The 25,241-nt window shown below is 49.2% G+C and overlaps 1 protein-coding gene across 1 annotated transcript in view; it reads left to right on the top strand.

Moving 5' to 3' along the window:
• Positions 1-25,241, top strand: part of COL27A1 (collagen type XXVII alpha 1 chain) — a 1,047,548-nt gene that overhangs the window by 633,087 nt on the left and 389,220 nt on the right. The window contains exon 24 of the mRNA XM_086924958.1: positions 6,839-6,892. Coding sequence (XP_086781084.1) covers positions 6,839-6,892 — 54 coding nt within the window. The remainder of the gene's footprint in view (positions 1-6,838; positions 6,893-25,241) is intronic.

The raw sequence follows: 25,241 nt of genomic DNA, 5'->3' as shown, positions 1-25,241 counted from the left end.
TGCCACTCTAGAATACCTCAGCTCAGGGTAACAGTGCAACTCTACAATAACTCAGCTCAGGGTAACAGTGCAACTTGAGAATAAATCAACTCAGGGAAACAGTGCAACTCTAGAATACCCCAACTCAGGGCAACAGTGCAACTCTAGAATACCTCAGCTCAGGGCAACAGTGCGACTCTAGAATACCCCAGCTCAGGGCAACAGTGCAACTCTAGAATAATTCAACTCAGGGCAACAGTGCGACTCTAGAATACCCCAACTCAGGATAACAGTGCAGCTCTAGAATACCCCAACTCAGGATAACAGTACGGCTCTAGAATACCCCAGCTCAGGTTAACAGTGCGGCTCTAGAATACCCCAACTCAGGGTAACAGTGTGAGTCTGGAATACCACAGCTCAGGGTAACAGTGCGGCTCTAGAACACCCCAACTCAGGGTAACAGTGCGACTCTAGAATACCACAGCTCAGGGCAACAGTGCGACTCTAGAATACCACAGCTCAGGGCAACAGTGCGACTCTGGAATACCACAGCTCAGGGTAACAGTGCGGCTCTAGAATACCCCAACTCAGGGCAACAGTGCGACTCTAGAATACAACAGCTCAGGTTAACAGTGCGGCTCTAGAATACCCCAACTCAGGGCAACAGTGCAACTCTAGAATACCACAGCTCAGGGTAAAAGTGCAACTCTAGAATACCACAGCTCAGGGTAACAGTGCAGCTCTAGAATACCCCACCTCAGGGCAACAGTCCAACTCTAGAATACCACAGCTCAGGGTAACAGTGCGACTCTAGAATACCACAGCTCAGGGCAACAGTGCAACTCTAGAATACCTCAGCTCAGGGCAACAGTGCAACTCTAGAATACCTCAGCTCAGGGTAACAGTGCAACTCTAGAATAATTCAACTCAGGGCAACAGTGCGACTCTAGAATACCTCAGCTCAGGGTAACGGTGCAACTCTAGAATAATTCAACTCAGGGCAACAGTGCGACTCTAGAATACCTCAGCTCAGGGTAACGGTGCAACTCTAGAATAATTCAGCTCAGGGAAACAGTGCGACTCTAGAATACCCCAACTCAGGGCAACAGTGCAACTTGAGAATACCTCAGCTCAGGTCAACAGTGCGACTCTAGAATACCCCAACTCAGGGCAACAGTGCAACTCTAGAATACCACAGCTCAGGGTAAAAGTGCGACTCTAGAATACCACAGCTCAAGGTAACAGTGCGGCTCTAGAATACCCCACCTCAGGACAACAGTGCAACTCTAGAATACCACAGCTCAGGGTAACAGTGCGACTCTAGAATACCACAGCTCAGGGCAACAGTGCAACTCTACAATACCACGGCTCAGGGTAACAGTGCGACTCTGGAATACCTCAACTCAGGGCAACACTGCATCTCTAGAATACCACAGCTCAGGGTAACAGTGCGTCTCTAGAATACCCCAGCTCAGGGCAACAGTGCAACTCTAGAATAATTCAACTCAGGGCAACAGTGCCACTCTAGAATACCTCAGCTCAGGGTAACAGTGCAACTTTACAATAAATCAGCTCAGGGTAACAGTGGAACTCTAGAATAAATCAACTCAGGGCAACAGTGCAACTCTAGAATACCCCAACTCAGGGCAACAGTGCAACTCTAGAATACCTCAGCTCAGGGCAACAGTGCGACTCTAGAATACCCCAGCTCAGGGCAACAGTGCAACTCTAGAATAACTCAACACAGGGTAACAGTGCAACTCTAGAATAATTCAACTCAGGGCAACAGTGCAACTCTAGAATACCTCAGCTCAGGGTAACGGTGCAACTCTAGAATACCTCAGCTCAGGGCAACAGTGCAACTCTAGAATACCTCAGCTGAGGGTAACAGTGCAACTCTAGAATACCTCAGCTCAGGGTAACGGTGCAACTCTAGAATTCCTCAGCTCAGAGCAACAGTGCAACTCTAGAATACCTCAGCTCAGGGCAACAGTGCAACTCTAGAATACCTCAGCTCAGGGTAACAGTGCAACTCTAGAATAATTCAACTCAGGGCAACAGTGCGACTCTAGAATACCTCAGCTCAGGGTAACGGTGCAACTCTAGAATAATTCAACTCAGGGCAACAGTGCGACTCTAGAATACCTCAGCTCAGGGTAACGGTGCAACTCTAGAATAATTCAGCTCAGGGAAACAGTGCAACTTGAGAATACCTCAGCTCAGGGCAACAGTGCGACTCTAGAATACCCCAGCTCAGGGCAACAGTGCAACTCTAGAATAATTCAACTCAGGGCAACAGTGCGACTCTAGAATACCTCAGCTCAGGGCAACAGTGCAACTCTAGAATTATTCAACTCAGGGCAACAGTGCAACTCTAGAACAATTCAACTCAGGGCAACAGTGCAACTCTAGAATACCTCAGCTCAGGGTAACGGTGCGACTCTAGAATACCTCAGCTCAGGGCAACAGTGCTACTCTAGAATTCCTCAGCTCAGGGCAACAGTGCATCTCTAGAATACCCCAACTCAGGGCAACAGTGCAACTCTAGAATACCTCAGCTCAGGGCAACAGTGCGACTCTAGAATACCCCAGCTCAGGGCAACAGTGCAACTCTAGAATAATTCAACTCAGGGCAACAGTGCCACTCTAGAATACCTCAGCTCAGGGTAACAGTGCAACTCTACAATAACTCAGCTCAGGGTAACAGTGGAACTCTAGAATAAATCAACTCAGGGCAACAGTGCAACTCTAGAATACCCCAACTCAGGGCAACAGTGCAACTCTAGAATACCTCAGCTCAGGGCAACAGTGCGACTCTAGAATACCCCAGCTCAGGGCAACAGTGCAACTCTAGAATAATTCAACTCAGGGCAACAGTGCGACTCTAGAATACCCCAACTCAGGATAACAGTGCGGCTCTAGAATACCCCAACTCAGGATAACAGTGCGGCTCTAGAATACCACAGCTCAGGTTAACAGTGTGGCTCTAGAATACCCCAACTCAGGGTAACAGTGTGAGTCTGGAATACCACAGCTCAGGGTAACAGTGCGGCTCTAGAACACCCCAACTCAGGGTAACAGTGCGACTCTAGAATACCACAGCTCAGGGCAACAGTGCGACTCTAGAATACCACAGGCCAGGGCAACAGTGCGACTCTGGAATACCACAGCTCAGGGTAACAGTGCAACTCTGGAATACCCCAACTCAGGGCAACAGTGCGACTCTGCAATACCACAGCTCAGGGTAACAGTGCGACTCTAGAATACCACAGCTCAGGGCAACAGTGCGACTCTAGAATACCACAGCTCAGGGCAACAGTGCAACTCTAGAATACCACAGCTCAGGGTAACAGTGCGGCTCTAGAACACCCCAACTCAGGGTAACAGTGCGGCTCTAGAATACCACAGCTCAGGGCAACAGTGCGACTCTGGAGTACCACAGCTCAGGGTAACAGTGCGGCTCTAGAATACCCCAACTCAGGGCAACAGTGCGACTCTAGAATACCACAGCTCAGGTTAACAGTGCAGCTCTAGAATACCCCAACTCAGGGCAACAGTGCAACTCTAGAATACCACAGCTCAGGGTAAAAGTGTGACTCTAGAATACCACAGCTCAGGGTAACAGTGCGGCTCTAGAATACCCCACCTCAGGGCAACAGTGCAACTCTAGAATACCACAGCTCAGGTTAACAGTGCAACTCTAGAATACCACAGCTCAGGGCAACAGTGCAACTCTAGAATACCACAGCTCAGTGTAACAGTGCGACTCTGGAATACCTCAACTCAGGGCAACACTGCAACTCTAGAATACCACAGCTCAGGGTAACAGTGCGGCTCTAGAATACCCAGGCTCAGGGTAACGGTGCAACTCTAGAATAACTCAACACAGGGTAACAGTGCAACTGTAGAATAATTCAACTCAGGGCAACAGTGCAACTCTAGAATACCTCAGCTCAGGGTAACGGTGCAACTCTAGAATACCTCAGCTCAGGGCAACAGTGCAACTCTAGAATACCTCAGCTGAGGGTAACAGTGCAACTCTAGAATACCTCAGCTCAGGGTAACGGTGCAACTCTAGAATTCCTCAGCTCAGGGTAACGGTGCGACTCTAGAATACCTCAGCTCAGGGCAACAGTGCTACTCTAGAATTCCTCAGCTCAGGGCAACAGTGCGACTCTAGAATATCTCAGCTCAGGGCAACAGTGCAACTTGAGAATATGTTATGTTATGTTATGTTATTAAAATATTTCTAGAGCGCACTATCACCGATTGGTTGCTTGGCGCTATGATCAGCAATAACATGAACATAGAGGGAAGAGAATTATGAAAATGCTTGTCTGAATAGCCAGGTCTTCAAGGCTCTAGAATACCTCAGCTCAGGGCAACAGTGCGACTCTAGAATACCCCAGCTCAGGGCAACAGTGCAACTCTAGAATAATTCAACTCAGGGCAACAGTGCAACTCTAGAATACCTCAGCTCAGGGCAACAGTGCAACTCTAGAATAATTCAACTCAGGGCAACAGTGCAACTCTAGAATACCTCAGCTCAGGGTAACGGTGCGACTTTAGAATACCTCAGCTCAGGGCAACAGTGCTACTCTAGAATTCCTCAGCTCAGGGCAACAGTGCATCTCTAGAATACCCCAACTCAGGGCAACAGTGCAACTCTAGAATACCCCAGCTCAGGGCAACAGTGCAACTCTAGAATAATTCAACTCAGGGCAACAGTGCCACTCTAGAATACCTCAGCTCAGGGTAACAGTGCAACTCTACAATAACTCAGCTCAGGGTAACAGTGGAACTCTAGAATAAATCAACTCAGGGCAACAGTGCAACTCTAGAATACCCCAACTCAGGGCAACAGTGCAACTCTAGAATACCCCAGCTCAGGGCAACAGTGCAACTCTAGAATAATTCAACTCAGGGCACCAGTGCGACTCTAGAATACCTCCGCTCAGGGCAACAGTACAACTCTAGAATACCTCAGCTCAGGGTAACGGTGCGACTCTAGAATACCTCAGCTCAGGGCAACAGTGCAACTCTAGAATAATTCAACTCAGGGCAACAGTGCAACACTAGAATACCTCAGCTCAGGGTAATGGTGCGACTCTAGAATTCCTCAGCTCAGGGCAACAGTGCGGCTCTAGAACACCCCAGCTCAGGGTAGCAGTGCAACTCTAGAATATCTCAGCTTAGGGCAACAGTGCAACTCTAGAATACCCCAACTCAGGGCAACAGTGCAACTCTAAAATACCTCAGCTCAGGGCAACAGTGCAACTCTAGAATACCCCAGCTCAGGGCAACAGTGCAACTCTAGAATAATTCAACTCAGGGCAACAGTGTGACTCTAGAATACCTCATCTCAGGGCAACAGTGCAACTCTAGAATAATTCAACTCAGGGCAACAGTGCAACTCTAGAATACCTCAGCTCAGGGCAACAGTGCGACTCTAGAATACCTCAGCTCTGGGTAACTGTGCAACTCTAGAATACCCCAACTCAGGGCAACAGTGCATCTCTAGAATACCCCAACTCAGGGCAACAGTGCAAGTCTAGAATACCCCAACTCAGGGCAACAGTGCATCTCTAGAATACCTGAACTCAGCGTAACAGTGCGGCTCTAGAATACCTCAGCTCTGGGTAACAGTGTGACTCTAGAATAACCCAGCACAGAGTAACAGTCCAACTCTAGAATACCCCAACTCAGGGCAACAGTGCAACTCTAGAATACCTCAGCTCAGGGCAACAGTGCAACTCTAGAATACCTCAGCTCTGGGTAACTGTGCAACTCTAGAATACCCCAACTCAGGGCAACAGTGCAACTCTAGAATACCCCAACTCAGGGCAACAGTGTGACTCTAGAATAATTCAACTCAGGGCAACAGTGTGACTCTAGAATACCTCAGTTCATTTGAGTCCAGGATTATCACCCTATCTATGTGGTCTCTGCATCGTGACCGTGGCCCTATCCATGTTGGCTGTGTATTATGTGACCCTGGTACTGTCCGTATAGTCTGTGTATCATATGTCCGTCGCCCTATCCATGTAGCATTTGACACATACTTCTAGTCCTGCCTGTCCCAACTCAGGGCAACAGTGCAACTCTAGAATACCTCAGCTCAGGGCAACAGTGCAACTCTAGAATACCTCAGCTCTGGGTAACTGTGCAACTCTAGAATACCCCAACTCAGGGCAACAGTGCAACTCTAGAATACCCCAACTCAGGGCAACAGTGTGACTCTAGAATAATTCAACTCAGGGCAACAGTGTGACTCTAGAATACCTCAGTTCATTTGAGTCCAGGATTATCACCCTATCTATGTGGTCTCTGCATCGTGACCGTGGCCCTATCCATGTTGGCTGTGTATTATGTGACCCTTGTACTGTCCGTATAGTCTGTGTATCATATGTCCGTCGCCCTATCCATGTAGCATTTGACACATACTTCTAGTCCTGCCTGTGGGCAGGGTAGAGCCGGGCTAGTGCACGCTAACTGTCTTACAGTGTCCTCCTGGTGAAGCCCCACAGTGCCCCATTGACCAGCAGCGGGTGGATCTCAGGAGCCACCAGCACTCCTTGTGCCTAGAACCCATGAGGTTCCATTTCAATGTTTTCTTTTTAGCCATCGAAGATGGATGAAATAAAATCAACTTAATTTCGTGAACATTTTGGGAGGCTTGCACCACCATCCAGCCGCCTGCATTCGTGTCTACACCTCTGAGCGGAGTCAGATCCGTGGGTTGGATATGACTGACCCACACCAACTGGTCACAGCCTCACAGTCACCACTGCCCATGTTCGTATTTTAAGATAAAGAATGTTGAAATCAGTGATTCTAAAAGTGATGTTTAATATTGCAGGGTGCCCCGGGACCACGCGGCCCCCCTGGGACAAGAGGCTTGAAAGGGCGTCGGGTAAGTGTATGCCAAATATCATATGTATGGCAGATTATATCCTGTTGTGCTGGAACTAGGGTGTGTTCGAAGATCAGGCAGGGTCGGACTGGCCTACAGGGCAATCTTGTAGTGCCCAATGGGCTGTTCTGACAGACCAGTGTGTGGGTCGGTTTTAGCAGTTGTCGGACAGTTTTTATAGTTGATTTCCCTGATAGCAATACTTTTCTAGCTCTCTGGTTCGTGAATTGGGATCTATTTTATTTTGGTGCTGGGCCTATGCTGTGTCCCAGTCTGACCCTGAGGTCAGGTCACACACAGTAGCATCTTGCTATATTAACGGGTGCCACCCACATGACCAGAGTCACTCAGACGCAGAAGAGTACATAGGGCCGCATGCTACAGCTCAGAGCGTTAAACACTTTCCTCAAAAGACCCAGAAGCACTCATTCGGCGATGAGGTTGTCGCCATTTTGGAATGGTAAACTTAGTATAGAATCTTAGTTTGAATGGCAAACAATAAAATGTAGAATTTGAAGACATTACTGTTTATAAAAATGTAATGAACTAATACATTTAATGTTCTTGATAGATGATCAAAATAAATATTGTCTAATGTTACTTAAAACTGCCAAGGTGCACATTCTGTCCAGATACCTCAGACCAGCTGGCCTGCTCCTTGCCCGATCCCCTGCAGGGGAGCGTGCCCTCTCTCACTTCACTCTTCTAAAGCCCTCCCTCAAGCTCCCTCTGCCCATCAGAGCCGCCTGCCCCCTGCTAGAATTCAGACGGAAACTGGAGCTGGCTGTTCAGCCTGGAGGCTCCAGCCAGGCAGTCCAGTTCCCAGCTTCTAGGGCACCTCGTGCCCTCCCAGGTCATGAGCGCTCCTTACAAATCATAATAAAACATATAATGACATGCCCCTGCGGAGCGCCCCCAAGTCTTTGTCGATGGGGTATGGTCCCTTAAATTCACAGGGACCTGCCCGGTGGCTGGTGGGGGCTTGTTTGTTCTTTCTTCGGCTCTGATTCTGTGTAGTGATGGTGGTGGCTCCAGTGTACTTGTGGCTGTTTGTTCTTTGTTTGGCTCTGATTCTGTGTAGTGATGGTGGTGGCTCCAGTGTACTTGTGGCTGTTTGTTCTTTCTGCGGCTCTGATTCTGTGTAGTGATGGTGGTGGCTCCAGTGTACTTGTGGCTGTTTGTTCTTTGTTTGGCTCTGATTCTGTGTAGTGATGGTGGTGGCTCCAGTGTACTTGTGGCTGTTTGTTCTTTCTGCGGCTCTGATTCTGTGTAGTGATGGTGGTGGCTCCAGTGTACTTGTGGCTGTTTGTTCTTTCTGCGGCTCTGATTCTGTGTAGTGATGGTGGTGGCTCCAGTGTACTTGTGGCTGTTTGTTCTTTGTTTGGCTCTGATTCTGTGTAGTGATGGTGGTGGCTCCAGTGTACTTGTGGCTGTTTGTTCTTTGCTTGGCTCTGATTCTGTGTAGTGATGGTGGTGGCTCCAGTGTACTTGTGGCTGTTTGTTCTTTGCTTGGCTCTGATTCTGTGTAGTGATGGTGGTGGCTCCAGTGTACTTGTGGCTGTTTGTTCCTTGCTTGGCTCTGATTCTGTGTAGTGATGGTGGTGGCTCCAGTGTACTTGTGGCTGTTTGTTCCTTGCTTGGCTCTGATTCTGTGTAGTGATGGTGGTGGTTCCAGTGTACTTGTGGCTGTTTGTTCTTTGTTTGGCTCTGATTCTGTGTAGTGATGGTGGTGGCTCCAGTGTACTTGTGGCTGTTTGTTCTTTGTTTGGCTCTGATTCTGTGTAGTGATGGTGGTGGTTCCAGTGTACTTGTGGCTGTTTGTTCTTTGTTTGGCTCTGATTCTGTGTAGTGATGGTGGTGGCTCCAGTGTACTTGTGGCTGTTTGTTCTTTGTTTGGCTCTGATTCTGTGTAGTGATGGTGGTGGCTCCAGTGTACTTGTGGCTGTTTGTTCTTTGTTTGGCTCTGATTCTGTGTAGTGATGGTGGTGGCTCCAGTGTACTTGTGGCTGTTTGTTCTTTGCTTGGCTCTGATTCTGTGTAGTGATGGTGGTGGCTCCAGTGTACTTGTGGCTGTTTGTTCCTTGCTTGGCTCTGATTCTGTGTAGTGATGGTGGTGGCTCCAGTGTACTTGTGGCTGTTTGTTCCTTGCTTGGCTCTGATTCTGTGTAGTGATGGTGGTGGTTCCAGTGTACTTGTGGCTGTTTGTTCTTTCTTCAGCTCTGATTCTGTGTAGTGATGGTGGTGGCTCCAGTGTACTTGTGGCTGTTTGTTCCTTGCTTGGCTCTGATTCTGTTGTAGTGATGGTGGTGGCTCCAGTGTACTTGTGGCTGTTTGTTCTTTGCTTTGCTCTGATTCTGTGTAGTGATGGTGGTGGTTCCAGTGTACTTGTGGCTGTTTGTTCCTTGTTTGGCTCTGATTCTGTGTAGTGATGGTGGTGGCTCCAGTGTACTTGTGGCTGTTTGTTCTTTGTTTGGCTCTGATTCTGTGTAGTGATGGTGGTGGCTCCAGTGTACTTGTGGCTGTTTGTTCCTTGCTTGGCTCTGATTCTGTTGTAGTGATGGTGGTGGCTCCAGTGTACTTGTGGCTGTTTGTTCTTTGTTTGGCTCTGATTCTGTTGTAGTGATGGTGGTGGCTCCAGTGTACTTGTGGCAGTTTGTTCCTTGTTTGGCTCTGATTCTGTTGTAGTGATGGTGGTGGCTCCAGTGTACTTGTGTCTGTTTGTTCTTTGCTTGGCTCTGATTCTGTTGTAGTGATGGTGGTGGCTCCAGTGTACTTGTGGCTGTTTGTTCTTTGCTTGGCTCTGATTCTGTTGTAGTGATGGTGGTGGCTCCAGTGTACTTGTGGCTGTTTGTTCCTTGCTTGGCTCTGATTCTGTTGTAGTGATGGTGGTGGCTCCAGTGTACTTGTGGCTGTTTGTTCTTTCTTCGACTCTGATTCTGTTGTAGTGATGGTGGTGGCTCCAGTGTACTTGTGGCTGTTTGTTCCTTGTTTGGCTGTGATTCTGTGTAGTGATGGTGGTGGCTCCAGTGTACTTGTGGCTGTTTGTTCCTTGCTTGGCTCTGATTCTGTTGTAGTGATGGTGGTGGCTCCAGTGTACTTGTGGCTGTTTGTTCTTTCTTCGACTCTGATTCTGTTGTAGTGATGGTGGTGGCTCCAGTGTACTTGTGGCTGTTTGTTCCTTGTTTGGCTGTGATTCTGTGTAGTGATGGTGGTGGCTCCAGTGTACTTGTGGCTGTTTGGTCTTTGGTTTGCTCTGATTCTGTTGTAGTAATGGTGGTGGCTCCAGTGTACTTGTGGCTGTTTGTTCTTTGTTTGGCTCTGATTCTGTGTAGTGATGGTGGTGGCTCCAGTGTACTTGTGGCTGTTTGTTCTTTGTTTGGCTCGGATTCTGTTGTAGTGATGGTGGTGGCTCCAGTGTACTTGTGGCTGTTTGTTCCTTGTTTGGCTGTGATTCTGTGTAGTGATGGTGGTGGCTCCAGTGTACTTGTGGCTGTTTGTTCTTTGTTTGGCTCTGATTCTGTGTAGTGATGGTGGTGGCTCCAGTGTACTTGTGTCTGTTTGTTCTTGGCTTGGCTCTGATTCTGTTGTAGTGATGGTGGTGGCTCCAGTGTACCTGTGGCTGTTTGTTCCTTGTTTGGCTCTGATTCTGTTGTAGTGATGGTGGTAGCTCCAGTGTACTTGTGGCTGTTTGGTCTTTGGTTTGCTCTGATTCTGTTGTAGTAATGGTGGTGGCTCCAGTGTACTTGTGTCTGTTTGTTTTTTGCTTGGCTCTGATTCTGTTGTAGTGATGGTGGTGGCTCCAGTGTACTTGTGGCTGTTTGTTCTTTGCTTGGCTCTGATTCTGTTGTAGTGATGGTGGTGGCTCCAGTGTACTTGTGGCTGTTTTTTCCTTGCTTGGCTCTGATTCTGTTGTAGTGATGGTGGTGGCTCCAGTGTACTTGAGGCTGTTTGTCCCTTGTTTGGCTCTGATTCTGTGTAGTGATGGTGGTGGCTCCAGTGTACTTGTGGCTGTTTGTTCTTTGTTTGGCTCTGATTCTGTGTAGTGATGGTGGTGGCTCCAGTGTACTTGTGGCTGTTTGTTCTTTGTTTGGCTCTGATTCTGTGTAGTAATGGTGGTGGCTCCAGTGTACTTGTGGCAGTTTGTTCTTTCTTCGGCTCTGATTCTGTGTAGTGATGGTGGTGGCTCCAGTGTACTTGTGGCTGTTTGTTCTTTGCTTTGCTCTGATTCTGTGTAGTGATGGTGGTGGCTCCAGTGTACTTGTGGCTGTTTGTTCTTTGTTTGGCTCTGATTCTGTGTAGTGATGGTGGTGGCTCCAGTGTACTTGTGGCTGTTTGTTCTTTGTTTGGCTCTGATTCTGTGTAGTGATGGTGGTGGCTCCAGTGTACTTGTGGCTGTTTGTTCTTTGTTTGGCTCTGATTCTGTTGTAGTGATGGTGGTGGCTCCAGTGTACTTGTGGCTGTTTGTTCTTTCTTCGGCTCTGATTCTGTGTAGTGATGGCGGTGGCTCCAGTGTACTTGTGGCTGTTTGTTCTTTGTTTGGCTCTGATTCTGTTGTAGTGATGGTGGTGGCTCCAGTGTACTTGTGGCTGTTTGTTCTTTCTTCGGCTCTGATTCTGTGTAGTGATGGTGGTGGCTCCAGTGTACTTGTGGCTGTTTGTCCCTTGTTTGGCTCTGATTCTGTGTAGTGATGGTGGTGGCTCCAGTGTACTTGTGGCTGTTTGTTCTTTCTTCGGCTCTGATTCTGTGTAGTGATGGTGGTGGCTCCAGTGTACTTGTGGCTGTTTGTTCTTTGTTTGGCTCTGATTCTGTGTAGTGGTGGTGGTGGCTCCAGTGTACTTGTGGCTGTTTGTCCCTTGTTTGGCTCTGATTCTGTGTAGTGATGGTGGTGGCTCCAGTGTACTTGTGGCTGTTTGTTCTTTGTTTGGCTCTGATTCTGTGTAGTGATGGTGGTGGCTCCAGTGTACTTGTGGCTGTTTGTCCCTTGTTTGGCTCTGATTCTGTGTAGTGATGGTGGTGGCTCCAGTGTACTTGTGGCTGTTTGTTCTTTGTTTGGCTCTGATTCTGTGTAGTGATGGTGGTGGCTCCAGTGTACTTGTGGCTGTTTGTCCCTTGTTTGGCTCTGATTCTGTGTAGTGATGGTGGTGGCTCCAGTGTACTTGTGGCTGTTTGTCCCTTGTTTGGCTCTGATTCTGTGTAGTGATGGTGGTGGCTCCAGTGTACTTGTGGCTGTTTGTTCCTTTATTTGGCTCTGATTCTGTGTAGTGATGGTGGTGGCTCCAGTGTACTTGTGGCTGTTTGTTCCTTGCTTGGCTCTGATTCTGTTGTAGTGATGGTGGTGGCTCCAGTGTACTTGTGGCTGTTAGTTCTTTGCTTGGTTCTGATTCTGTGTAGTGATGGTGGTGGCTCCAGTGTACTTGTGGCTGTTTGTTCTTTGTTTGGCTCTGATTCTGTGTAGTGATGGTGGTGGCTCCAGTGTACTTGTGGCTGTTTGTTCTTTGTTTGGCTCTGATTCTGTGTAGTGATGGTGGTGGCTCCAGTGTACTTGTGGCTGTTTGTCCCTTGTTTGGCTCTGATTCTGTGTAGTGATGGTGGTGGCTCCAGTGTACTTGTGGCTGTTTGTTCCTTGTTTGGCTCTGATTCTGTGTAGTGATGGTGGTGGCTCCAGTGTACTTGTGGCTGTTTGTTCTTTCTTCGGCTCTGACTCTGTTGTAGTGATGGTGGTGGTTCCAGTGTACTTGTGGCTGTTTGTTCTTTCTTCGGCTCTGATTCTGTGTAGTGATGGTGGTGGCTCCAGTGTACTTGTGGCTGTTTGTTCTTTGTTTGGCTCTGATTCTGTTGTAGTGATGGTGGTGGCTCCAGTGTACTTGTGGCTGTTTGTTCTTTCTTCGGCTCTGACTCTGTTGTAGTGATGGTGGTGGTTCCAGTGTACTTGTGGCTGTTTGTTCTTTCTTCGGCTCTGATTCTGTGTAGTGATGGTGGTGGCTCCAGTGTACTTGTGGCTGTTTGTTCCTTGCTTGGCTCTGATTCTGTTGTAGTGATGGTGGTGGCTCCAGTGTACTTGTGGCTGTTAGTTCTTTGCTTGGTTCTGATTCTGTGTAGTGATGGTGGTGGCTCCAGTGTATTTGTGGCTGTTTGTTCTTTGTTTGGCTCTGATTCTGTGTAGTGATGGTGGTGGCTCCAGTGTACTTGTGGCTGTTTGTTCTTTGTTGGCTCTGATTCTGTGTAGTGATGGTGGTGGCTCCAGTGTACTTGTGGCTGTTTGTTCTTTCTTCGGCTCTGATTCTGTGTAGTGATGGTGGTGGCTCCAGTGTACTTGTGGCTGTTTGTTCTTTGTTTGGCTCTGATTCTGTGTAGTGATGGTGGTGGCTCCAGTGTACTTGTGGCTGTTTGTCCCTTGTTTGGCTCTGATTCTGTGTAGTGATGGTGGTGGCTCCAGTGTACTTGTGGCTGTTTGTTCTTTGTTTGGCTCTGATTCTGTGTAGTGATGGTGGTGGCTCCAGTGTACTTGTGGCTGTTTGTTCTTTGTTTGGCTCTGATTCTGTGTAGTGATGGTGGTGGCTCCAGTGTACTTGTGGCTGTTTGTCCCTTGTTTGGCTCTGATTCTGTGTAGTGATGGTGGTGGCTCCAGTGTACTTGTGGCTGTTTGTTCTTTGTTTGGCTCTGATTCTGTGTAGTGATGGTGGTGGCTCCAGTGTACTTGTGGCTGTTTGTCCCTTGTTTGGCTTTGATTCTGTGTAGTGATGGTGGTGGCTCCAGTGTACTTGTGGCTGTTTGTCCCTTGTTTGGCTCTGATTCTGTTGTAGTGATGGTGGTGGCTCCAGTGTACTTGTGGCTGTTTGTTCCTTTATTTGGCTCTGATTCTGTGTAGTGATGGTGGTGGCTCCAGTGTACTTGTGGCTGTTTGTTCCTTGCTTGGCTCTGATTCTGTTGTAGTGATGGTGGTGGCCCCAGTGTACTTGTGGCTGTTAGTTCTTTGCTTGGTTCTGATTCTGTGTAGTGATGGTGGTGGCTCCAGTGTACTTGTGGCTGTTTGTTCTTTGTTTGGCTCTGATTCTGTGTAGTGATGGTGGTGGCTCCAGTGTACTTGTGGCTGTTTGTTCTTTGTTTGGCTCTGATTCTGTGTAGTGATGGTGGTGGCTCCAGTGTACTTGTGGCTGTTTGTTCCTTGCTTGGCTCTGATTCTGTTGTAGTGATGGTGGTGGCCCCAGTGTACTTGTGGCTGTTAGTTCTTTGCTTGGTTCTGATTCTGTGTAGTGATGGTGGTGGCTCCAGTGTACTTGTGGCTGTTTGTTCTTTGTTTGGCTCTGATTCTGTGTAGTGATGGTGGTGGCTCCAGTGTACTTGTGGCTGTTTGTCCCTTGTTTGGCTCTGATTCTGTGTAGTGATGGTGGTGGCTCCAGTGTACTTGTGGCTGTTTGTCCCTTGTTTGGCTCTGATTCTGTTGTAGTGATGGTGGTGGCTCCAGTGTACTTGTGGCTGTTTGTTCCTTTATTTGGCTCTGATTCTGTGTAGTGATGGTGGTGGCTCCAGTGTACTTGTGGCTGTTTGTTCCTTGCTTGGCTCTGATTCTGTTGTAGTGATGGTGGTGGCTCCAGTGTACTTGTGGCTGTTTGTTCCTTGTTTGGCTCTGATTCTGTGTAGTGATGGTGGTGGCTCCAGTGTACTTGTGGCTGTTTGTTCCTTGCTTGGCTCTGATTCTGTTGTAGTGATGGTGGTGGCTCCAGTGTACTTGTGGCTGTTAGTTCTTTGCTTGGTTCTGATTCTGTGTAGTGATGGTGGTGGCTCCAGTGTACTTGTGGCTGTTTGTTCTTTGTTTGGCTCTGATTCTGTGTAGTGATGGTGGTGGCTCCAGTGTACTTGTGGCTGTTTGTTCCTTGTTTGGCTCTGATTCTGTTGTAGTGATGGTGGTGGCTCCAGTGTACTTGTGGCTGTTTGTTCTTTGTTTGGCTCTGATTCTGTTGTAGTGATGGTGGTGGCTCCAGTGTACTTGTGGCTGTTTGTTCTTTGCTTGGCTCTGATTCTGCGTAGTGATGGCGGTGGCTCCAGTGTACTTGTGGCTGTTTGTTCTTTACTTGGCTCTGATTCTGTGTAGTGATGGTGGTGGCTCCAGTGTACTTGTGGCTGTTTGTTCTTTGTTTGGCTGTGATTCTGTGTAGTGATGGTGGTGGCTACAGTGTACTTGTGGCTACTTGTTCCTTGCTTGGCTCTGAATCTGGTGTAGTGATGGTGGTGGCTCCAGTGTACTTGTGGCTTTTTGTTCCTTGTTTGGCTCTGATTCTGTGTAGTGATGGTCGTGGCTCCAGTGTACTTGTGGCTGTTTGTTCCTTGTTTGGCTCTGAATCTGTGTAGTGATGGTTGTGGTTCCAGTGTACTTGTGGCTGTTTGTTCTTTCTTCGGCTCTGATTCTGTGTAGTGATGGTGGTGGCTCCAGTGTACTTGTGGCTGTTTGTTCTTTGTTTGGCTCTGAATCTGTGTAGTGATGGTTGTGGTTCCAGTGTACTTGTGGCTGTTTGTTCTTTCTTCGGCTCTGATTCTGTGTAGTGATGGTGGTGGCTCCAGTGTACTTGTGGCTGTTTGTTCTTTCTTCGGCTCTGAATCTGTGTAGTGATGGTTGTGGTTCCAGTGTACTTGTGGCTGTTTGTTCTTTGCTTTGCTCTGATTCTGTGTAGTGATGGCGGTGGCTCCAGTGTACTTGTGGCTACTTGTTCCTTGCTTGGCTCTGATTCTGTTGTAGTGATGGTGGTGGCTCCAGTGTACTTGTGGCTGTTTGTTCCTTGTTTGGCTCTGATTCTGTGTAGTGATGGTGGTGGCTCCAGTGTACTTGTGGCTGTTTGTTCTTTCTTCGGCTCTGATTCTGTGTAGTGATGGTGGTGGCTCCAGTGTACTTGTGACTGTTTGTTCTTTCTGCGGCTCTGATTCTGTGTAGTGATGGTGGTGGCTCCAGTGTACTTGTGGCTGTTTGTTCTTTCTTCAGCTCTGATTCTGTGTAGTGATGGTGGTGGCTCCAGTGTACTTGTGGCTGTTTGTTCTTTCTTCGGCTCTGAATCTGTGTAGTGATGGTTGTGGTTCCAGTGTACCTGTGGCTACTTGTTCCTTGCTTGGCTCTGATTCTGTGTAGTGATGGTCGTGGCTCCAGTGTACTTGTGGCTGTTTGTTCTTTGCTTTGCTCTGATTCTGTGTAGTGATGGCGGTGGCTACAGTGTACTTGTGGCTGTTTGTTCTTTCTTCGGCTCTGAATCTGTGTAGTGATGGTTGTGGTTCCAGTGTACCTGTGGCTACTTGTTCCTTGCTTGGCTCTGATTCTGTGTAGTGATGGTCGTGGCTCCAGTGTACTTGTGGCTGTTTGTTCTTTGTTTGGCTCTGATTCTGTTGTCTGTTGTAGTGATGGTGGTGGCTCCAGTGTACTTGTGGCTGTTTGTTCTTTGCTTGGCTCTGATTCTGTGTAGTGATGGTGGTGGCTCCAGTGTACTTGTGGCTGTTTGTTCCTTGTTTGGCTCTGATTCTGTGTAGTGATGGTCGTGGCTCCAGTGTACTTGTGGCTGTTTGTTCCTTGTTTGGCTCTGATTCTGTTGTAGTGATGGTGGTGGCTCCAGTGTACTTGTGGCTGTTTGTTCTTTGTTTGGCTCTGATTCTGTTGTAGTGATGGTGGTGGCTCCAGTGTACTTGTGGCTGTTTGTTCCTTGTTTGGCTCTGATTCTGTTGTAGTGATGGTGGTGGCTCCAGTGTACTTGTGGCTGTTTGTTCCTTGTTTGGCTGTGATTCTGTTGTAGTGATGGTGGTGGCTCCAGTGTACTTGTGGCTGTTTGTTCCTTGTTTGGCTGTGATTCTGTTGTAGTGATGGTGGTGGCTCCAGTGTACTTGTGGCTGTTTGTTCTTTCTGCGGCTCTGATTCTGTGTAGTGATGGTGGTGGCTCCAGTGTACTTGTGACTGTTTGTTCTTTCTGCGGCTCTGATTCTGTGTAGTGATGGTGGTGGCTCCAGTGTACTTGTGGCTGTTTGTTCTTTGTTTGGCTCTGATTGTGTGTAGTGATGGTGGTGGCTCCAGTGTACTTGTGGCTGTTTGTTCTTTGTTTGGCTCTGATTCTGTTGTAGTGATGGTCGTGGCTCCAGTGTACTTGTGGCTGTTTGTTCTTTCTTCGGCTCTGAATCTGTGTAGTGATGGTTGTGGTTCCAGTGTACTTGTGGCTGTTTGTTCTTTCTCCTCTCGATTGTCCTCTGCTTCTTCCAGAGTAAGGTCGAGGTCCATAGGTCCTGGAAGGATAATTCCTTCAAAGGCCTGGCGGTTCTGGCCATGGCTGTGGTGTCCACCACGGGGAGGTTGCGAATCCGTATGAAGGGCTTATGCGGGTTCCTTCACACCTACATTCTTCAGTGCCTCATTAGTGTAATAAGGTTCTGTGGATATTTGTTCTTTGTCATTCACATTATTTCCGTAACACCCACATTACCTAAATACCTCGCTAGTATTAAGGGGTGCCTTGTATGAAGTTTCTGTAACACCCACCTCTTGTATGAAGGAGCTCTTTGTATGGAAGGTCTGTGACACCCCATATCTGAGTACTTCACTAGTATTAAGAGGTTCTTTGCATAAAGGTTCTGTAGCATCTCATTACATGAGTACCTTACTACTGTTGAGGGGTTCTTTTTATGAAGTGTCTGTGACCCACGTGTACACAGGGATCGACCGCTGACGGGAAACAGGAACATGTAAACACATCTAGACCGCTGATGGGGAACAGGAACATGTAACTCGTAGTGTAGCAGACCTATTACTCCATAGGTCTCTCACCCTAGGCACTGGTATTGTGGCTGAATGATATTCAGCATGAAGGTTTAATTTGAATAATTTCACCGTAAGCTTCGTGTATCATTTCATCAAAGTTCAATTTATTGGCTTATTCATTCCATCTTAGCATGTTATAATCACATGTTCCAAAAAAGCGTTTTCATATCTTCCATTTTTATAGAATTCCAATGCATTTCGGTGCAAAAAGCACCTTCATCAAGGAAAAACTCGCGTGTGCGGGTGACGTGGCTTCTACTCTCCTCGCGGTTTCCGTTCAATTAATTGAACAGGAACATGTACATGTACATGTACACAGGGCTAGACCGCTGACAGGGAACAAGAACATGTACTCAGGGCTAAACCGCTGACGGGGAACAAGAACATGTACACCGGGCTAGACCGCTGATGGGGAACAGGAACATGTAAACACGGCTAGATCACTGACGAGGAACAGGAACATGTACACACGGCTAGACCGCTGGTGGGGAACAGGAATATGTACACGTGGCTAGACCGCTGATGGGGAACTGGAACATGTAAACACGGCTAGACTGCTGCTGGGGAACAGGAACATGTACACAGGGCTACACCGCTGACGGGGAACAGGAACATGTACACAGGGCTAGACCGCTGACGGGGAACAGGAACATGTACACAGGGCTAAACCGCTGATGGGGAACAGGAACATGTACTCAGGGCTAGACCACTGAAGGGGAACAGGAACATGTACACACGACTAGACCACTGATGGCGACCAGGAACATGTACACACGGCTAGACTGCTGATGGGGAACAGGAACATGTACACACGGCTAGACAGCTCCTGGGGAACAGGAACATGTAAACACGGCTAGACCGCTGCTGGGGAACAGGAACATGTACACATGGCTAGACCGCTGACGGGGAATAGGAACATGTAAACGCGGCTAGACCGCTGGCGGGGAACAGGAACATGTACACACGGCTAGACCGCTGATGGGGAACAGGAACATGTCCACATGGCTAAACCGCTGACGGGGAACAAGAACATGTACTCAGGGCTAAACCGCTGACGGGGAACAAGAACATGTACACAGGGCTAGACCGCTGATGGGGAACAAGAACATGTACACAGGGCCGCTGACGGGGAACAGGAATATGTACACCTGGCTAAACCGCTGACGGGGAACAGGAACATGTACACAGGGCTAGACGGCTGATGGGGAACGGGAACATGTACACACGGCTAGACCGCTGATGGCGACCAGGAAAATGTACACACGGCTAGACTGCTGATGGGGAACAGGAACATGTACACACGGCTAGACCTCTGCTGGGGAACAGGAACATGTAAACACGGCTAGACCGCTGCTGGGGAACAGGAACATGTACACAGGGCTAGACCGCTGACGGGGAACAGAAACGTGTATACTTGGCTAGACCGCTGCTGGGGAACAGGAACATGTACACAGGGCTAGATTGCTGAAGGGGAAGAGGAACATGTACACCGGGCTAGACCGCTGATGGGAAACATGAACATGTACACATGGCTAGACCGCTGATGGGGAGCTGGAACATGTAAACACGGCTAGACCGCTGACGGGGAACAGGAACATGTACACACGGCTAGACCGCTGGTGGGGAACAGGAATATGTACACACGGCTAGACCGCTGGTGGGGAACAGGAATATGTACACGTGGCTAGACCGCTGATGGGGAACTGGAACATGTAAACACGGCTAGACTGCTGCTGGGGAACAGGAACATGTACACAGGGCTACACCGCTGACGGGGAACAGGAACATGTACACAGGGCTAGACCGCTGACGGGGAACAGGAACATGTACACAGGGCTAAACCGCTGATGGGGAACAGGAACATGTACTCAGGGCTAGACCACTGAAGGGGAACAGGAACATGTACACACGACTAGACCACTGATGGCGACCAGGAACATGTACACACGGCTAGACTGCTGATGGGGAACAGGAACATGTACACACGGCTAGACCGCTCCTGGGGAACAGGAACATGTAAACACGGCTAGACCGCTGCTGGGGAACAGGAACATGTACACAGGGCTAGACCGCTGACGGGGAACAGGAATGTGTACACATGGCTAGATCGCTGCTGGGGAACAGGAACATGTACACAGGGCTAGACCGCTGACGGGGAACAGGAACATGTACACAGGGCTAGACCGCTAATGGGAAACAGGAACATGTACACATGGCTAGACCGCTGACGGGGAATAGGAACATGTAAACGCGGCTAGACCGCTGGCGGGGAACAGGAACATGTACACACGGCTAGACCGCTGATGGGGAACAGGAACATGTCCACATGGCTAAACCGCTGACGGGGAACAAGAACATGTACTCAGGGCTAAACCGCTGACGGGGAACAAGAACATGTACACAGGGCTAGACCGCTGATGGGGAACAAGAACATGTACACAGGGCCGCTGACGGGGAACAGGAATATGTACACCTGGCTAAACCGCTGACGGGGAACAGGAACATGTACACAGGGCTAGACGGCTGATGGGGAACGGGAACATGTACACACGGCTAGACCGCTGATGGCGACCAGGAAAATGTACACACGGCTAGACTGCTGATGGGGAACAGGAACATGTACACACGGCTAGACCTCTGCTGGGGAACAGGAACATGTAAACACGGCTAGACCGCTGCTGGGGAACAGGAACATGTACACAGGGCTAGACCGCTGACGGGGAACAGAAACGTGTATACTTGGCTAGACCGCTGCTGGGGAACAGGAACATGTACACAGGGCTAGATTGCTGACGGGGAAGAGGAACATGTACACCGGGCTAGACCGCTGATGGGAAACATGAACATGTACACATGGCTAGACCGCTGATGGGGAGCTGGAACATGTAAACACGGCTAGACCGCTGACGGGGAACAGGAACATGTACACACGGCTAGACCGCTGGTGGGGAACAGGAATATGTACACACGGCTAGACCGCTGGTGGGGAACAGGAACAAACAGATACAAACAGAACAAATTGCAACTGTACAAGATGTAAAGTCACACAAGGAGGAGATACAAGTGGATATACTCTAAGAGTCACATAGGAATGGTAGATAGTACAAAGGTCAACCGCATATACTGGTGATTAGAGTTATCTCTATATACATAGGGAAGGGATATGACTGGATATACTCTAAGAGTCACATAGGAATGGTAGGTAGTACAAAGGTCAACCGCATATACTGGTGATTAGAGTTATCTCTATATACATAGGGAAGGGATATGACTGGATATACTCTAAGGGTCACATAGGAATGGTAGATGGTACAAAGGTCTACTGCGCATACTAGTGATTAGAGTTATCCCTATATACATAAATATACAAACATAGGAGATTTCCTCAGACAGAGTTCCATTAAGTGGGGTCGGAGGGGGGACGTAGTCACAACACCAAGGGAGGGTGGGAGGCATTCGAGGGTATGGAGAAAAGGCAAAACAGAGAGAGGAAGAAACATTTGACGATCCTCAAGGGGGAAAAGAGGGAAAAGGGTAAAAAGACGAGGGAATGGACAAGATGACGGGTCGGGGACCAGGGAAGAAACGGCCGAGAACAGCAGCAAAATGGCGGGCAGGACAAAGGGAAAAGTAAAGAAGTCCACGAGAGACTGTGGTCCACAATTGCAATGCCTCAGGAGTTTCCCATACCGGGAGCTGTAATTGTGGTCATACGATTCTCCAAAGCGTCTTATAGGAGTACCCTGTCCGGCCTGATGCCTGCTTGTAAGGGTGCTTGTAAAGGTTCAGCAACCAGCCTCTGGGAAGTCACAAATTGAAATTTAGGGTAATCCGCAACCAGACAGTTCGGGGCAGTCGCTACCTTGCTCACTGGTGTTTGCAACCGAAAACTCCAATTTCGGGGCCAGCTACACAAGTTAGGGCAGTGATATTATGCCCATGCACCTCCAACCAAATTCCGACGCTGGAACACGCTCTCTATTCCGGAGTGTTGTGCTGCAAAGATCCCTTCTGTAGCCAAGAGAGCAGGGTCGACACGCAGCTTCAGCTCCAGGCGCATTTGAGGGCAATTTCGGCCGCCATGTTAAAGTCAGGCATTAAGGATGTAAAGCGCCGCAGACTCCACCGCCTCCAGGAACCCCGAGCGCGCTACGCGGGGCTCACCTCTGTGATCCTCAAGGCTCCGGTGTGTCTGTAGCCGCGATGTTTCTCAGAGGGGTCGGGCTGTCTCATCACGGGCGGGCTCCGGCCGCCATCTTGTCCCTCGCTGCATTGTTGATGTCAGGCATTGAGGATGTACAGCGCCGCAGACTCCACTGGCTCCAGAAACTCCGAGCACGCTTTGCTGGGCTCACTGCTGCGTTCCTCAAGGTGCTGGTGTGTCCAAAGCGTCTGTGGAGGCCACGTTGTTCAGAGGGTTCGAGCCTTCTCTTGTCAAAGGTGGACTCCGACCGCCATCTTACCCCTCGCTGGATTATCTTCCCGGAGAAGTCGCAACAGAGTAAGGCCTGTGCAGACGCTCCAGAGAGAGCAAAACACATTCCACCGGAGCCTCACATCATCTGACGCTGGTAGGTTCTTTTACCGACGATTCTGCCTCTGGGGGGCCGTCGAAAATTGCCCAGAGAAAGCGCGTGGACCGGGAGACGAGATGACTCCCGACTCCCGGCCAGCGGAGGGACTAGCAGGGGCTAGACCGCTGCTGGGGAACAGGAACATGTACACAGGGCTGGACCGCAGCTGGGGAACAGGAACATGTACACAGGCATAGACCGCTGCTGGGGAACAGGAACATGTACACAGGGCTAAACCGCTGATGGGGAACAGGAACATGTACACAGGACTAGACCGCTGAAGGGGAACAGGAACATGTACACACGGCTAGACCGCTGATGGCGACCAGGAACATGTACACACGGCTAGACTGCTGATGGGGAACAGGAACATGTACACACAGCTAGACCGCTGCTGTGGAACAGGGATATGTAAGCACGGCTAGACCGCTGCTGGGGAACAGGAACATGTACACACGGCTAGACCGCTGCTGGGGAACACGAACATGTAAACACGGCTAGACTGCTGCTGGGGAATAGTTACATGTGCACAGGGCGAGACCGCTGACGGGGAACAGGAACGTGTACACGTGGCTAGATCGCTGCTGGGGAACAGGAAAATGTAAACACGGCTAGACCGCTGACGGGGAACAGGAACATGTATACAGGGCTAGACCGCTGATGGGGAACAGGAACGTGTACACGTGGCTAGATCGCTGCTGGGGAACAGGAACATGTAAACACGGCTAGACTGCTGACGGGGAACAGGAACATGTACACAGGGCTAGACCGCTGATGGGAAACAGGTACATGTAAACACGGCTAGACCGCTGACGGGGAACAGGAACATGTATACACGGCTAGACCCCTGGTGGGGAACAGGAATATGTACACATGGCTAGACCCCTGATGGGGAACAGGAACATGTAAACACGGCTAGACTGCTGCTGGGGAACAGGAACATGTACACAGGGCTAGACCGCTGACGGGGAACAGGAACGTGCACACGTGGCTAGACTGCTGCTGGGGAACAGGAACATGTACAGAGGGCTAGACTGCTGACGGGGAACAGGAACATGTACACATGGCTAGACCGCTGACTGGGAACAGGAACATGTAAACATGGCTAGACCACTGACGGGGAACAGGAACATGTACACAGGGCTAGACCGCTGACGGGGAACAGGAGCATGTACACAGGGCTAGACCGCTGATGGGGAACAGGAACATGTACACAGGGCTAGACCACTGACAGGGGACAGGAACATGTACACAGGGCTAGACCGCTGACCTGGGACAGAAACATGTACACAGGGCTAGACCGCTGACAGGGGACAGGAACATGTACACTGGGCTAGACCACTGACAGGGTACAGGAACATGTACACAGGGCTAGACCGCTGACAGGGGACAGGAACATGTATGCATGGCTTGACCGCTGACGGGGAACAGGAACATGTATGCATGGCTAGACCCCTGACGGGGAACAGGAACATGTATTCAGGGCTAGACCGCTGGTGGGGAACAGGAACATGTACACAGGTCTAGATCGCTGATGGGAAACAGGAACATGTACACACGGCTAGACCGCTGATGGGGACAGGAACATGTATGCATGGCTAGATCGCTGATGGGGAACAGGAACCATGTACACAGGGCTAGACCACTGACAGGAAACAGGAGCATGTACACTGGGCTAGACCGCTGATGGAGAACAGGAACATGTACACACAGCTAGACCACTGATGGGGAACAGGAACATGTATGCATGGCTAGACCCCTGATGGGGAACAGGAACATGTACACAGGGCTAGACCACTGAAAGGAAACAGGAACATGTACACAGGGCTAGACCGCTGATGGGGAACAGGAACATGTACACAGGGCTAGACCGCTGATGGGGAACAGGAACATGTATGCATGGCTAGACCCCTGATGGTGGGGTCTCAATGAAAAGGTGCTTCACCAACAGGGATCGGTCTTTTTAATATTCTTTTGAACACATTCAGGGGTGACTGGAAGGTCCTTTTTAGGTCTCGGGCCTAGCGTATACTGCGCATGCAGTGTTGCGCAGCGCAAGCCTATTCTGGGGGAATTGAAAATGGACCTTGCATTCCACAACGCTCATGCCGTTTCATTGGCATTCGGGTGCATGCTGTAGGCCATAGGCGGTCGCGTAGCTCCGCCTATGGCCTATTGGTGTCTGTTACGCACACCAGAGGCCATATGTTTTGAATTATCGCGGCTTGACCGCCGCGATAATTCAAAACATATGCTCGCAGTGGCGCGCGCACCACTTGCAAGCTTCTTTTTTTTTTTTTAGGGTCTGGGAAGGGGAGTGTGTCTGTCTGTTGTTTGAATGTGTAAGCTTGTTATATAGCGTGCATTACGAAATTAATTACATGTAGGTGCCATCCATCGGATGGGACTGTCCTGTCCAAGGATAACCAATGTCTGAGAATAAATACATTTTGAGTTATTTGAAGGAAAGGACATTTAACAACGCAAATTGTTAATTATTTCTCAACTTTTGAAACAGTTCAAAAATACCTGTTGATTTGCCATGTAAACTTTGTTGTTCTTGAAATTGTGGGTGTCAGATTTTATTTTATTTTTTATTTTATGTGATTTATAGAGCGCACAGCTACCCCCGAAGGGGTGTCCCGGCGCTAGAACCTGAGCCTCCAGGAAAGAAGGAGGAGCATAGAGCATGGAGAACAGTAGGGTAAAATCAGAGTCCAGAGAAGAGCCAGGTTTTGAGTTTGGCTCGGAAGATGGATTCGGAGGGACAGAATCTCAGATCGATTGGCAGAGCGTTCCACAGTTTTGCCGCAATGACACTGAACCCTCTGCCACCCATTCTAGATAGTCTGAAACGGGGAGAGATCAGGAGGCGGAGGTCATTGGATCTCAAGGATCTGATGGAGCGAGATATAGAGACACGTTTTTTCAGATAGTTGGGTCCGAGGTCGTTGACGGCTCGGTAGGTAAGGGTAAGGATCTTGAACTGGAT

Source organism: Lissotriton vulgaris, chromosome 5, assembly GCF_964263255.1.
Source record: "Lissotriton vulgaris chromosome 5, aLisVul1.2, whole genome shotgun sequence".
NCBI classification, from domain to species: domain Eukaryota; kingdom Metazoa; phylum Chordata; class Amphibia; order Caudata; family Salamandridae; genus Lissotriton; species Lissotriton vulgaris.
This window is presented reverse-complemented; position numbering and strand designations above follow the sequence as displayed.